We start from the raw sequence: 16,420 nt of genomic DNA on the forward strand, positions 1-16,420 counted from the left end.
GAAACCTCTTGGCATGCAGGTTATAGTTTATCTTGGAATCTGCACATATTAATTTAAGAAATGCACACTTAAAAAGCAGGTCTTCATTGGTTTAATTGGTCAGCTTGGCCCAAAATTGGTTAATTTCGCCTCTAGATGATTATCCTACTCTTTAAAAAAAAAGATAAAAGAAACAATTAAAAAAAAGAACATTTTTATTTGTTTGTAGACGTTTTCTGGTAAAAGCGAGTGACTAAGAACTGTAGTCGGTGAATCATTCAGCATTTGATTTGCTGGTTCGTCCCCATTTCTTTCCCAACCTGGAGACTGCGCAGAAGGCGTCGGGGGAAAAGTGCATGTGCAAGCAGAACTAAGAAAGTTCGCAGACCCGAGGTGCAGGATGTCCCGTTAAGGAGAAAAAAAAATCCTGCTGAGGAGCAGAAGCAACACAAGCTGACGGGCTGCAAGGACTGCGAACGGCACTTACCGCACAAGATATACTGTTAACCAGAGAAAATGGGCTTTCCGACGATATTTAGTTGTCGTCGGAGTCTTCTCAAATTGTTTTTGCTTCAGTTCATCGTGTTCCAAACAGTAAATGCTCGTCCTTCTCCTATTATCAGGTTTCCTGGAGACGATACCCCCAGAACAGACAAAGAAGTTGCTTTGGTAAGTTTCTGTCTTTTTTTTTTTCTTCCTTCCTCAGGATATGTCTAAGTAGGTCAGGCAGCAATGAACTGTTTTTACCCCTGGAGTACCAGAAATGAACAGGAGTAGTTTTCACATTATTTATTTCTTATTGCTCTAATTTTATATAAAGATACCATAAGAACGCTAACCTATTATTTTATGTTTTTATCCAAACTTTAGCATTATCTAAACAAGTTTTATGGATGCCCACAAGACAGATGTAATCTTATGGTGCTCAAGGATACCCTGAAGAAAATGCAAAAGTTTTTTTCTCTGCAAGAAACTGGAGAGATTGATGCCAAAACTGTAGAGATCATGAAAAAACCCCGCTGCGGTGTCCCAGATGTGGCCAATTATAACTTCTTCCACAGAAAACCCAAATGGCAGAACAAGGACGTCACCTACAGGTCAGAGAATTAACAATAACACACATGATTAGAGAGGCTATGGATTATGCTATAATGGGAGTGAGTGCCAATCCACTGTGACTCCAAATTAGTTCTCAAACAATTGCGGAGGTTTTAATCAGCTTTGCCTGCAAAATGGTTATGGCATTACCACTGGGTGTGATCTAATAGTTTTTGAGTTACTTGGCATGCTGCACTTTAGGAAACCGTTTACTGCACAGCACTATTTTAAAAATCTGTTGCTTTAACAATTGCCCATAAATCAAAGTTGTTGTACTGAGACATATTTGCCCCTGTCTAACCCTCTAAAACCGACCCCACCCTCTCCACAGCCTCCATTCCACACTACCCCCATCCACACAGTCTTGAAGTGCTTGCATCTTTATGTCTCGCTAACACCAGCATTCCTACACAGTATGTGTCAGGTCCTTTGTTTTCATTCTGTTTGAGGTTTACTATGATGTGGATGTAGTTTATTTATATCAGCGGTTTTGCATGTTCTGATCATTCCAGCCTCTCTGTCTGTGTGTTTATAAGAAAGACTGGAAGCCAAAGACAATAACAACTATGAGATCTTAGACTGTTTTCAGGAAAAGGACTGTGTAGACAGGCATACAAATGGGTTTGCGGCTGAACATTGTTTCAGGAGGTGCTTTTACAGATTACTCATATTGGCCTCTTTATTTTCCATGATCTTTAGTAATGAAAGGAGAATTTGCAACACTCACAGATTGTCCTGATTGGACAATTCAAGTCATGCTTGTTTTTTTTGTTCTACTCAATTTGTAGAATCCTGGGTTACACTCCCGATCTGGATGAAGAAGTCATAAATGATGCTTTCTTCAGGGCCTTCAAAGTATGGAGTGATGTCACGCCACTCACTTTTACTCGCATCATGGATGGAGAAGCTGACATCATGATTAATTTTGGCCGCAATGGTATACTATGTGTATAAACATCACACTATATAGATATTCCATTTGTTATTTGAAAACTATTGTACATCTGTACTCAGGTGGGTTTACGAGAATCACAATTAATAAAGAAATGTATCAGTTTGTTTTATAATAATACAATTGTAAGCCCTCAAAATCCTCCTTTTATTGGATCTGCCACATCTTTGTAATAGAATAAAGAGATTGTACCACAGGATAAAATTCTAAGAATGTTCCTATAATAATTAGCACAAGTCAATATTTAAACAGAAGCTCACCGAGTTCTAGACTAATGCTGAAGGAGCAAAAACATACATCTTTTTAAAGTAACATTCTTTTCAAAGTGACTCTACATCCCGCCATCCTGTATTTTAGGAATTCTTTAAAGACAGTGGGGATTATGGTATTAACCCAGTTCATTCCAAACATTCCAGCTAAAATAACCACTTGATATTTACCCGCATTCTGTCTGGTCACAGCTGACTATATTCAGAAAGAATCTAGTAATTATAGGGAAACGCAACTGAAAATCGGCCGCTGAAGAAGACATGGAATTGTTGTTTCAGAAACAGAAATCTTTGAATACATGGACAAATGTCACATCATGTCTTAAGCAGTCAGTATACATGTTTTGATTGGTTAATGATGTCATCAATAGAGCATGGAGATGGTTACCCCTTTGATGGCAAGGATGGCCTCCTGGCTCATGCCTTTGCTCCAGGCCCAGGAATTGGTGGAGACTCTCACTTTGATGATGATGAGCAGTGGACACTTGGAGAGGGGCAAGGTAATGCAAGAGTTACAAAAAGTGCATGCAGCAAAACCACCAGTGATGATTTCTTAAATTTATTTAGTTCTTCATTTTTTTGCTTAGACTGTTATGTAAAGTTAATTTAAAACTTTGTCAGGTGAGAATTTGAAATTGTAGAAACTAATATAACTTTCAGATGCTATTTTCCAAGCATCTTTTTCTGGCACCTGACATCATATCAAACTACAGCCATCTGGAAGCTAAATTAAAAAAAAAAATCTCTATTGCACACATTTGTATTCGCATCCATTGACCCAGATAGTTTTACTCCCAAGTACTTCCCCTTTTTAACATCCTTATGTCTGGATATTTAATTTGTGTGGAAATAATCTATAAACCTATTTTCCATTTCTCTTGGTGCTAGTCTTAAACAGATGAACAGATGAGGATCTCTTGGATGAATTTTTATTTTCTCAATATGTGTTTGTTGTTCATACTGTTACATACAAATCATTTGTACCCTGCATTATACAGTTTGGTTGGACATTTTTCAAAGCCTACTTTGAAACTGCTTTCCAAATTCTAGACAACAATATTTGCTTTAACTTCCAGGAAGTTGAAGCTTGCTATGTTATGTTAGCTTGCTTGCTATTATTGTAACAAAAGTTACCTTCTAAACATGTGTGAAACTAATGCTACAAAGTTTTATAGTGAATTGAGAAACCATCATATGAAATCAAACACCATAGAGCAAATATTCATATATCTTCACTCCTTTCTATGTATGCATTCTTTGTTTTACAGTGGTGAAGGTGAAATTTGGCAATGCTGATGGCGAGTTTTGTAAATTCCCTTTCCTGTTCATGGGCACTGAGTACAACAGCTGCACAGCTCAGGGTCGTGATGACGGTTTCCTATGGTGTTCCACCACTTACAACTTTGATGAAGATGGCAAATATGGCTTCTGCCCTCATGAATGTAAGCTTACCCAGTGGGTCCCTTTTTTGTTAAAGCATATACTATATGTTTGACATGCAGCTGTGATGTCTGTTTGGACATTTTGCTTTTGAAACTTGTGATTTTTGTGGCCCCACATGACCTTAGGCGTGATGTGCCCTACTTGGATCTTATTGAACCAGACAAAACATTTAATTAGTCTTTCAGTACTGGTAAAGCAATACTTAATATCACATCATAGCTATACTCAAAGCTGTTCTGTTGTTTTTGAACATGAAGAAAGTAGGTTGGCCAGGAAAATGCTTTTTTTTTTCTTTAAATTTGTTTTATTTGGAGTGAATTATGGAACATTTCTTCTCCAAGTTACTGCCCCACTTTACAACATGAGGCTTTGTCAAACATTTTGTTTATCTCTGTTATGTTGCTGTCCATGGTACTAACATGATCAGATGCTATTACAACTAACTGCCAAAATACACATGTTCAAAGTCATTTTATGTGATAAAAACACGAGTAAGGCCTGTTTGCACTGGAGTTTTCTATTTTGTTAAACTTTAGTTTTGAAGTAAAAAAAACCCAAACAGTTCCAATGTACCTATTTTGTTAATTCAAGTTTATTGTGTTCCCTTGTGTTATATCACTACTTAGTGATCAAGGGTTTTGTATTACAATTGAATTTCTTATTTTAGTTAGAAGAATGTAAAAACAAATACTGTTTTTAAATTTATTAGGCCATCTGTAACTTCATTTGGTTTGTGATTTGCAGTACTTTTCACCCTGGGTGGAAATGCAGAAGGGGCTCCATGTAAATTCCCCTTCAACTTTCAGGGGGAAAAGTATGATGGATGCACCACTCAGGGCAGAGATGATGGTTACCGCTGGTGTGCCACTACTGAGGATTATGACCGCGACAAAACGTATGGCTTTTGTCCTGAAACTGGTAAGTGGTGTGTCATGTGTTGTCTCTTATTCACATAACATATAGTAAAATGAAAGATAATCACATCAAGTTGATGTCCACTTAGGTGTGCATAGTGGTCACGGCCTTCATTATGCAATAACACTTAAATAAATAAATATTTCACTAGCGGTGCTTTTTTTGATGAGCAGTGCATAGTGCCTTGCCATATGTTGGGCTACAGGAATTCTGCAGCTGCGGTTTTTGGTTATGCTCGTGGTGGGCTGAATAGCTATAAAAGTATTTTAATGTGCAGTAGCAGGGCCTATTTTCCATTCTGTCAGTGGGGCTTGTTTTAGGGTTGAGGTACTGGGGTAGGGAGAAAGGCATACAGGGAGAGGTACTACCGTTGGTGCTTTCATCTGATTTTATTTGATTAGGGATGAAGCTTTGCTGTAGAGTCCTGTGTGAGAACTTGTACCGAATAAGAAATTATACTGTTTTTTTGTTTTACTCTTTCTTTCTTTCTTTCTTTCTTTCTTTCTTTCTTTCTTTCTTTCTTTCTTTCTTTCTTTCTTTCTTTCTTTCTTTCTTTCTTTCTTTCTTTCTTTCTTTCTTTCTTTCTTTCTTTCTTTCTTTCTTTCTTTCTTTCTTTCTTTCTTTTTTTTAACACAAAACCACTCTTGCCAGACTGAAAATGATCTCTCTTTGAAAGAAAATCAATTTGGATGGGTGCATTTTGGTTGTGTGCCTAATGGATTAGTTATTGATGTCGTGTGTGTTGTGCCAGCTGCTTTCATCGTGCTATTTCTGAACATCATCTGCACTCATTTCATAATAACCCAAACTTTTCCAGAAAGAAAAAAAAATCACTTTGCATAGTGAATTTATAAGATAATTAAGCAACTGAATTCAGTGCTTATTTTGCATTTACTGTTTTGCATTTTGTTGCTGTTACCAGCAATGTCAACAGTGGGAGGCAATGCAGATGGAAGCCCCTGTGCCTTCCCTTTCACCTTCCTGGGAGACACTTATGAATCTTGCACCACCTCTGGACGCAGCGATGGCAAAATGTGGTGCGCTACCACCAAGAGTTACGATGATGACCGCAAATGGGGTTTCTGTCCTGATCAAGGTAAAAGAATTTGCCAGTGGTATTTGGGGATATTTTTCCCAAGAGCCAGTGGATTGGAAGACACTGAATCTATCTTTTTCTTTTTTTTCTTTTTTTTACTGTGGAAAGATAATAGATATTTGTTTAAACTAACTTGTTTCTAGGCTACAGCCTTTTCCTGGTAGCAGCCCATGAATTTGGTCATGCTCTTGGTTTGGAGCACTCTCAGGACCCCGGTGCACTGATGGCCCCTGTTTACACTTTTACTAAAGACTTCAGGCTCTCCAATGATGACATCAAAGGCATCCAGGAGTTGTATGGTGAGAGAAAATGCCACATAGAGTCTAATACCAATAAGTGCCTGGGAAAATGATTGTGTTGTCAGTGGATAATTTGCAGACCCCTTTAAATAATAAATACTGTGGTAAATCTGACAACAGGTGTGCCAACAGACAAGCCTTTGCCTCCAACCCAGGGTCCTGTCACTCCAATGGATATCTGTAATGAGCCAGTGATCTTTGATGCTGTAGCACAGATCAGAGGAGAAACATTCTTCTTCAAAGACAGGTAATCATCTCAGTTAGCAACTTGATGTATCTTTAAAAAAAAAAAAGACTTCAATGTAAGAAAAGTCTGAAGCCCAGGCAAAGTGTTCTAGATATGCAAGCTGTAATGTTCCCAGTTGCTCTTTTGAGTCTTAAATGTGATGTAAAGGCTGAGTTTGTGAACACTGAAAGCACTGCCAAAGTCCTGTTAAATTTCCTGTCTGTGATCTGTGCGAAGAGCGATAAAGAAAACGAAATTGCCTGCTTCAGGCTGTATCGCGTGACTGAAACACAGCAGCCTGCACCAACTGGATTTCACAATCACATCACTGCAAACAATGAGCAGTTTAACATGAGGTTTCTTGTTAATTATGGTTTCTCTTTTTACAGTCTTGTGCCACTTGAAGATTGTGAGCATATTGTTGTTTTGTGATATGACAATTAGTAAGAGTTGAAAACAGAGGTGTGGACTCGAGTCACATGACTTGGACTCGAGTCAGACTCGAGTCATTAATTTTATGACTTTAGACTTGACTTGAAAAAATGTTCTAAGACTTGTGACTTGACTTGGACTTTTACACCAATGACTTGGGACTTGAATTGGACTTGAACCGGTTTACTTGAAAAGACTTGATATTTTACCCCAAATATAAAATTTAACATGCATATTATATAGAGATTGAAAATGTGACGTCATTCACGGGTAGAACCGCAAAGGATTCTGGGAACTCGTGGCAAGCGGTACTAGGCTTTCAATAAAAATCAGTTATACAGCGATAAAAAGAAACACAAAAATGTCAAGAAGCTGTTGTATTATTAACTGCAATAGCCGGTCACATGACAGCCACGGGAAGCCGACGGGTAAAGAGATCGGTTGTTATCGGATTACGTCGTTGAAGAGAAATTGTTCGAGCCATGTTTCCGAAGTAACAAAGAGGCGACGGGTGTCCTGGATTGCAGCCATTCTAAGACCAAATATAACGTCCCAGAACACTCCAGCTCACAGGTTAGTCTGCTCCAAGCATTTACACAAAGGTCAGTCTGCTGTTGTAGTTAATGCGTCATTTTCATAACATAATTGGTGATATAGGTTACAAGCAAGTCTGGCACTGAACAGAAATTGTCGCGCTATGCTCCTTTATTTATTGTGCATAAATAGTGAATTGTCCTGACACAATATTGCGTTTCGCTTCTGTTATTATGGTACATTGACAAAAACATATACTTTTATTCACAGGATAAAACAGTTGTTTTGTATCACTAATTGCCCAGTACGATTACAGCATACAATATTGTTGTCACTGCTACATTTCTGTGATGCTACCAGAAATTATTTCCACTACTAATTAATTACCATTGAGCTCAAAGGTCCTATTAATAAACGGTTAAGGAATGTGTATTTATGACGACAATTTGTGAGACTGGTAAACTTATGATACGTACGATGGTCTTTCGTTCTACACGGTGCGTTTCAAGGTCCTGCACCCATCCGTCGGTAAACTGTACCTGGGCTTGTTGCAGTGACCTGAAGTTACTAAACTTCATGAGTGTATGCACTCACTCCAAGAACCGTATGATTATAAATATGCATATAAATATGCTAAGATGAGATAGCTGACTTCATCTAACTAGCAAATGTTGTCCAGGCTACGTTGGTGATGCAGTTTTTTTTAATGTGTATGATATTTTTGTCATGCGATTTTAAAGCTGGTCCTACAACCGCATCCAAGAATAACATGCAGCTTATCTCAGAACCGTCGGTGAAAATTATTCTTGGAGCTAAGTTTAATTGAGCTGCATTTTAAAGAGGTGCAATTTTACAATTTGTGTATATTTTCTAAGTTCACTATTTTGTCATGTGTTGAGAAAAACACAGATTTTAAAATTACATGGTCTAATATTTACATTTAGCATAACTGCAACATGCTTTTTTTTTTTTTTTTTTTTAAAGACTCGAAAGGACTTGAAATTCAAAGTTTCAGACTTGAGACTTGACTCGGACTTTTACACCAGTGACTTGAGACTCGACTCTGACTTGCCTGACATTACTTGAGACTTGACTTGAGACTTGAGGATAAAGACTTGAGACTTACTTGAGACTTGCAAAACAATGACTTGGTCCCACCTCTGGTTGAAAACAAGCTATCCCTCTACTCACGCAGTGACAACCAAAGTAGTCATCATTCATAAACAGTCTACACTCCTCTTCTCCACCGGCGCCAGTGAATCCAAAGTCATGTAGCTTTACTATGTGTCTGCTGGCTGACTCTGTAGAAAAGAAGTTGCATAAAGTCCTGTGGTTCGGTCAACAGTCTTCGTGAGTCAGGGTACTTCCCGTAGAAAGATGAACAGTTTCATTGCAACAGCTGAAGTTTGTTACAAAGAGCTTACCCCAGTGGCATGTTACAAAAAGGAACTGTTAGGACAAACAAATGATGGGTTAGCTGTTGACATTGTTGACACAAACACTATAATTTCAACGTTAAGAGCTGCATATCCTGTCACAATCATTTGGAAATCAGCTAAGAGTAGATGCATCAGCAAAATGCTCAAGAGTCAGTTAGCTTGGCTTTTTTCACTGAGTTACAATATTTTTCACCTTGCTGTGGCTCTAGCAGAGAGTGTGCAGCGAACCATGAAACTTTGGATCAGTTGTTGGTCATCAAGTCAGCTGAAATGATCTTTTTCTTCCATCTGAAACATTATATATCTTATTTAACTGTTGGGACAATTTTTTTTTAAAGTGAAAATTTTATTTTCACTTTAAGCATTGTTGAAGTCTGAAAATGCACACAGTCACATTAATGTAAAGGCAAGAACAAGTTTCCGACATACCTCGGCTCTCAGGTCACCGTTGTTTAAATGAAGCCATGGAAAAATAATATCTTAAAAAAGAAATGACATTGTGTCTAAATGATAGGATGACAGCAGTGCTAAGCATCACCTACCTGGGTGGAATGTAACAGATGATTAAACTGTCATTTTGCAGAGAGATGGTATTCAGAGCAAACTGGTTCAGTTTAAGGTGGCTAAAAGTTCCATATACATATGTTACACTGAAATTTAGCTGAGCTGTAACATATTTAGACATTTTCCTGTTTGCCAGATTTTTTAGCACCATTGTGCACTAATCTAAGCTGTTGTGTGATGTTTTCAAACACATTTAATTCAATATGACGTGAATTTTAGGTTGCTATGTGAAAATTTAATCAAGCAAAGTTTAAAAGTTATTCTGAAGATCAGGGTGGGAAAATGAGGACATAGTATTATGAAGTTACTGTAGTGAACAAACAGTATATCTCACTGAAATCTGGGATCGGTAAAGTTTTAGTACAGGCCTGTTGGTCCAACTTCATAAGTTGCCTGAAGGGCATGTCAGAGTTGTATGCTGCAGAGTTCTGGTACATGCTAAGTTTTATAGCTTTACAGAAAGAGCTGTACCCTCTGGGCTCTGGGGCTAAGCTCACTTGACTCTCCCACTGTAAAAGTGGAATCTCTCATTCTGTTAGCTCAGCATATTTATGTTGTGAGACAAATCTTAACGTGATGCAATGAGTAATACTTGCAGCACTCCCTGAGCTCAGCATATAAGTGGGTCTGTCTGTCTCAAGGCTTAAGGAGAAGGTACTTAGAAAGTCTGACTTATAGAAAATGTTTGACCAACCTGCTGGTTAGGTCTGTTCTGAAGCGTAAAACCAGTAGAGATTGTTGTGACTGTTGTGCAGAGGCTGGTGAAAAACTGTTAAGAAAGACTGCTGTTTTATAGAAGCACTTTTGTTGAATGGTAGTAGTTAAAGATAATGACAGTATAAAAATACAATAGGCCTCACAAACACTGCCAAATACCTGTGACTGAACTTTGCTTTTGAATGTTTCATTATTTTCTGACTTTTTTGGTGCACTTTAAACATATTTAGACTCAAAAATGATAAAGATCTGTTCTCCATCTACTTTATTCTTTTTCTTCTGGTTTGTGAATGTCGAATGTTTTCCTTTTTTATGTACACCACAATCCATGTCTGAGAGGATGTAGCGTTAAACCCCACAAACCAAACTTTTTGCTTCCCTGACAGATACTATTGTTACTCTTTCTTCAGTTGTGAAATTCTTTCTATCTTCTTTTTTGTTTTTGCTCTGTTATACAATTTTAGTGCCTTTTCCACAATGCATTTTAGGCAAACTTATAATGTGGGTCAGTACATTGAGCCATTTAAATCAATGTGTTAAAAACTTATATTTCTCACAAAGCTCAGTTGCATTGTCATAATCATCAACCTGTATTTTTACACAGTTCAAACAGGACTTTGTTAAGAACAAATCCAAGATCAATGGATTATCTACTTCAGATGTTCGGGTTATTAGTAATTACCTGTATGAAAATACAGGTAAATAAAAAAAGAATAAAACAGACTCAGAGATCTAAAACAACAGGAGTGCTTTAGAAAAATCACTTGAATATTTTCTGTACACGTATTCCCCTTACCACCCCTAGGCAGATCTTGTTTTTCCTTTTATTGAGTGCATACTGGAAGAAAAGAGAGGGAGGAAAGGATAAAATTAAAGCTCTGCTACAGACTGAAAACCCTCTGGATATTGTTAGTGCACGAACAGCAAACTGATCTGCAAGAACACAAATAAAATAATGACATTCGTAGATGGTTGGTTCAGACTGGAATATGTCTCATCTTTCATCCTGACAAATGTAACTTTGGGCAAGTGTTATGTATGCACACTTCTATTTATGCTTGTTTGTAAAGTTTTATTCTCATCTTCACTTTATCATTATGACAACTGATCTTTGTTTTTGGCAAATCTTTGTCTGTCTAAAAAATAGGTCAGTGGAAAAGAGTATGGTAAGCTGCTATTGTTGCGCAGCTGTGTATTGGAAATCCGGGCAAGATGGGTCTTGTTCCGCTGGCGTCTGCAGCCTTAGTCCTAACGAGAACCAGATGCTCATGAATCAGACCATTGTGGCTGGCTCGGCCAGCGAAGCACTTGCACTAAAACCCCGATCTCTTATACACACAGACACACATGCTTTTTCTCTCTCTTTCTCTCCCCACCTCCTCATCAGCCCCCTCTGGTCCTTTCACTCTTACTTCTTCACTCTTATTTCTTCCCTAGCCTGTCTAACTCATGATTGCTCATCCACCCACTCTCTCTGCAGGTTCCTGTTCAGGTCAGTCAACTTTAGAAGCAAACCCAATGGACCAATGCTAGTGGCCACCTACTGGCCTGACCTGCCCGCCAAGATAGATGCTGCCTATGAAAATCCAGAGGAAAAAACAGTCTTCTTTGCAGGTATTCTGAGGAAAGCAAGAGACTTTGAAAAATGCACATTTAGATCTGTTTTAATATTGACATAACCCCGCACTTATAAGGTGATGAAGGAAACAGATGCATTACTTTTAATGAGTAATGAAGATGTGTCTTCCCCATTTTACCACTTGGATGTATTTCCCCTAATGGTCAGCCATTTCTATTACCTGAAACTTTAGGAGGCACCAGAATGTAGGCCAAACACTCTTAAGTGCAGTGTGGACTCTTCCAGCATACTTATTAGTGGTTTATGAAATATTCACAGCATTTTACAAATATGACAACTTTCCTGAATACTGATGAGACTTACATGATATATCCATCAACTCTAAAGACATTAAGATGGTTTGGTAAATGTTCGACTTATTATCTCACTGCAAAATTGGTTCATAGAGTTAACCCTTGTGTTGTCCTCGGGTCAAAATTGACCCCTAGGTGAATGGCAAACAAGTATATGGGAATCCCGAGGACAACACAAGAATAAATGATTAAATGTTGATTTAAAAGTTTAGTGATTTTCATTAGAATAACATATTGTATGTATCCTAAAAGTGAGTTCTCTTTTTATCTTACTCTTCTCTCCCAGGCAATGAAATTTGGATTTATAGAGCTGATCAGTTGGAGACAGGCTACCCGAAAAGGTTGTCCAGCCTTGGCCTCCCCACTGACCTGCAGCAAATCGATGCTGCCTTCAACTTTAGGAAGAACAGGAAGACTTACTTCTTTGCTGGAGACAAATTCTGGAGGTAAGGAGAGTTAAAGTTTGTGCAAAGATTTGCATTTAATGTAATTAAAAGCCCTGTGTGACTTGACCTAGCTCTTGCAATTGAGGTCATAAACTGTTGCAGTTGTGTGCTATATCTGAACTGAGTTAGTGTTTGGTGTGACCTAAACGGTACAGTAACTCAACAGCTTGTAGTTTTTGCACATATGAAGCCGTAGTGTTTGTTTTATCTGGGAAAGTGCCATCATATGTGTTTCTGATGCACTTTATCAGATGCAAACCAACGAATGTCATTCAACAACAGAGGGTCTTTAAAAAAAAAAAGTGAAATCATGGCTATCTCACTTCTATTGTGCATATTGCACTGGTCTGCAGGCTCTTTGGCCTAAACAAACAGGTACAGCATGCTGGCCATGTCCACAGTCCCTGTCCAATTGTAAATCGACTTTTTGGTGCATTTACAGCCACAAACCTTGAGTAACTGAGAGTAAATCATAATAACAATGCAGCCAGAACAGTTTGCCCTAACTAACGTCCTATGTTATTAAATAGCAATGATATTAGTCATTATCTGGCTGATGTGCACACACCCAATTTTTAACAGGCTAAAACAGAGAGCAAAGCAAAGCAGCAACTGTACTTTGATAAAAGGACTGTGCATTATAAAAAAAACATTTTTTAAATTCTTTGGGTATGGGAGCGACCTAGTTAACAGTCTGGATTGTTACTCTACTTCTTTTACTTTTATTCTCTTCTCTAAATGATGCAAGAAAGGAACAACAGTTTATGAAACTGATGGTCAGATTAGCTACTAAAGCTCTGAAGGCATCCTCTGACAAAAATGTCAATACACTACATATTTTTGGCACAGCATAGAGTTGTTCGGTGCTAAATTAATGCTATTAATGTAATACATGTCATATGTAAAACCTCAGATGTGATTTCATTGTTGTGTGTTTACAGATATGATGAGACCAGCAAGACAATGGACTCTGGCTTCCCAAAACTTATTGCGGATTCCTGGAATGGCATCCCAGATGGCATTGACTCTGCCTTCAGTCTTAATGGCATTGGTAAAATAATACTTTTAACAAGTAAATTTGACCAAAATATGGCAGGAACAGTTATTAGTATGTGAATGAATTTGTTGCACGATTCATACCATTGTGCCATTGCTGTACTCTATTTTCCAAGAAAAAGTGATTTCAAGTTTTCAAGATATGGCAGTATTTAGGGAAAAGGATAAAAAGCTACACCTGCAACTTTGTTAGTTACAGAGCATTGTAGTTCTTTCCACTGAAAACAATATATGAGTATAAGGTTTCATAGGTATATCATTTTAGAACACTGTCATATTTTAATTAGTACTAAACAAAAAGAACAGCTCAAACTAAGCAGGAGAAGTTTGATTCCGCCACATTTCATGGCAGCCCATGCCAAAGGAATGTCAAGACATTTGACTGGAAAATATGAATCAACCTCACTATGGTAGGAAAAGTCACAGGTTCCCCAAAAGGTCTTATTTTCTGGGAATTGTGAATGTTTGTACCAGATAATATAGAAAGCCTTCAATAGCTGTTGAAATATTGGAGTCCTGAGCAAATGGGAAACTTCCTGACTCTACCGCTTCTAGAGCCATGGCTCCAATATGCCAAGAATATGCCACACAACTGTTGCTATGCTCTGATAACGACACTAGTGTTTTTATGTGTGTGTGATTACTGTCTGCACAGCAGCATTCCTTCTGGTAAAATTGCAGGAAAATCCAGTCAGCTCTATCAGTGAGTCTGGCACTCTGCCTTTGTCAGTAAAACTCCTCATATACCAGAATTGAGCAAACAGTGACGCCTTCTAGGCAAAAAAAAAAAGTGTTTAGAGGAGTTGGCTACACAAAGAATGTCAGGAAGGCAAATAGACCATAAGGAGTATTTCTGAAGTCAGGGAGTGATCAGTGGTTTTATAATGACAGAATTGTTGTATTTTTTGTGAGTGAATATCACAGGTTAGTTGACACTTACTTTTACTGCTGGTGCAAAGTGCATTGCAGCCACTGTAAGAAGTAAATGGTGAATTTTTAATGTGAGACCACCAGTAAATATCTTTTGAGATTCTCACTGTCAGCCATGTATACTTGAGGTCAGAGGTGGTTAGCAAATTTTTGCCTATGGCAAGCAACCAGGGACTTTTTCATTGCTTCTCTCCTAACATACAGACAGTGCTGTAAGTGTCACATAGCCCCTTCCCCACACCGTAAACAAACATATTTATATAAAGAAGGTCTTTCACCCTCTACAGAGGCGCCTCTGTGTACCTCCTCCTTAGCATAATTCAGAGAACGCGAGGCTTGACTTTGGCTTCTGATTGGGTATTTTAATTCTTGTACGCTTGTACAGAAGCTTGTTTATTTCACTGTTATTGCGTGGTAGTTTGTTTGACTCGAGCAAATTTAATAAAGAAAATTCTCAGCTTAGTAAATGTTTTAAACACAATGTGTATTCTGCTTGTCTTTCACAGACTACAGCTACTTCTTCAAAGGCAACCACTATTTCAAACTAGAAGACAGCAGCTTGAAGATCGTGAAGTTGGGTGAAATCACAAAGGACTGGCTCGGATGTTGAACATTTCCAAAATGCCTCACAACTAACTTGTGTAATGGTGACCTCTTGAGCCTCATGAGGACATTATTGTAGTATTGAACACAACTTAAGGTCGCTGCAGTGAAAACTGTTGTAATTTTTCTATCATGGCAACTCTGCACGCTTTCCTGCAGCCTGTATAACCGGTCTCCAGATTTGTAGAACGCCACCCCTGAACCTTCTTCGTAGGCTGAACATATGCAACTGGATATTTGCTACATTTCTGTGTGACTTTGACATTTTATTTGTTATGCTGTTATGCAGATTTATTACAATATGCACCCCATCTTTTATTATTTTATAGATTTTTTTTCCCAAGTCAGACATCAGGTATGTCCACACTGCTTTAAAATGCAGTGCTATACTGTGCTGGTCAATATTGCCTTTTTATACAAATTTGATTTCTTTAACACCATAAGAGGAAATCATGTTGGCTTAGAATTATTTCAGTGTAATAAGTGCAGTTTAATAATTGTATCTGTTTAATTACGTTTTTCATTGTTGTGCGCTACATTTGAAAGAATGAATTTGCACAATGTGACCGAAAATGGTGCTTTTAGAGATCGCTTTTTGCATATAGTCATATATATACATTATATTCTGTATAACTATGTCTGATCGGACTACTTAGTATCCTCTGGATGTATAAAAGTAGTATTCCCAGACACATTATCCTTCATTTGATTAGCACTTTGTTTAGGACTATACAAGGGAGTGGCACAATAGGAAGACCAAATTATTTCCGTGTCAACTCCATGTTACATTTCCCTACACTAATGGTACAGAAAGATTAATGGCACAGGTTGCCTCTAGAGGCTGTATAGGTTTCATGCATAATGGAACCATGACAAGAGTACCGCAGTAGTATTGCTTAATTATCTTTTTTTACATGTTTTTTCCTTGTGATGGTTTGTTTATGCTTTTTGCACTGTCATCAATAAAGATGGTCAATATAATAAATCTACAAAATTGTGAATGATTAGCCATGATATGTGATCCTTATCCGCTAGGTACCAAAAAAAAAGTGGGAGATCATATACCTTAGTGCACTGTATACATACTCTTGCAACACATTAGTGGTAAAAGTAGATCTATAATGCTTGTGTTATGAACTTACACCAGTGTTGCTTTGTCATAGAGTTCATCTTTATGATATATAGTAATGCTGGCACTTCTTTAAATTTTAAGGTTCTATAAGTAACAAGCGGGCTAACTTTAAAATAATCAGATATAAAATTCATTGAATAGAGCAAACGGACTTTATCTAAACCCCTGCAAAGACTATAATTTGTTATGAAACTGTGCCATCTTGTGGACATTTATGATAAATGTGTAGCCTTTGCATAAAATCAGTTATTTGCTCGTGACACCGCGATCGTCCTAACTTTCTTTAGCATTTACTCCCCCGGGAGTCCTAACCAGTGTTATTTTATCAAAGCACACAACCTACGAGATAATTTTAATC

The 16,420-nt window shown here is 37.8% G+C and overlaps 1 protein-coding gene across 1 annotated transcript; it reads left to right on the forward strand.

Moving 5' to 3' along the window:
• The first annotated feature begins 306 nt into the window (after positions 1–306).
• On the forward strand, positions 307–15,924 carry mmp2 (matrix metallopeptidase 2). The gene is made up of 13 exons (XM_085254586.1): positions 307–648; positions 850–1,076; positions 1,866–2,014; positions 2,670–2,798; positions 3,567–3,740; positions 4,486–4,659; positions 5,579–5,752; positions 5,896–6,051; positions 6,172–6,298; positions 11,444–11,577; positions 12,182–12,341; positions 13,283–13,392; positions 14,834–15,924. The coding sequence occupies exons 1-13, from the start codon at positions 496–498 to the stop codon at positions 14,935–14,937; spliced, it is 1,971 nt and encodes a 656-aa protein (XP_085110712.1). The 5' UTR covers positions 307–495; the 3' UTR covers positions 14,938–15,924.
• The last annotated feature ends 496 nt before the right edge of the window (positions 15,925–16,420 follow it).

This window comes from Mchenga conophoros, linkage group LG1 (assembly GCF_057382185.1).
Source record: "Mchenga conophoros isolate Kocher_MC1m ecotype Shallow Benthic linkage group LG1, M_conophoros_male_GT1.1, whole genome shotgun sequence".
Lineage (NCBI taxonomy): Eukaryota > Metazoa > Chordata > Actinopteri > Cichliformes > Cichlidae > Mchenga > Mchenga conophoros.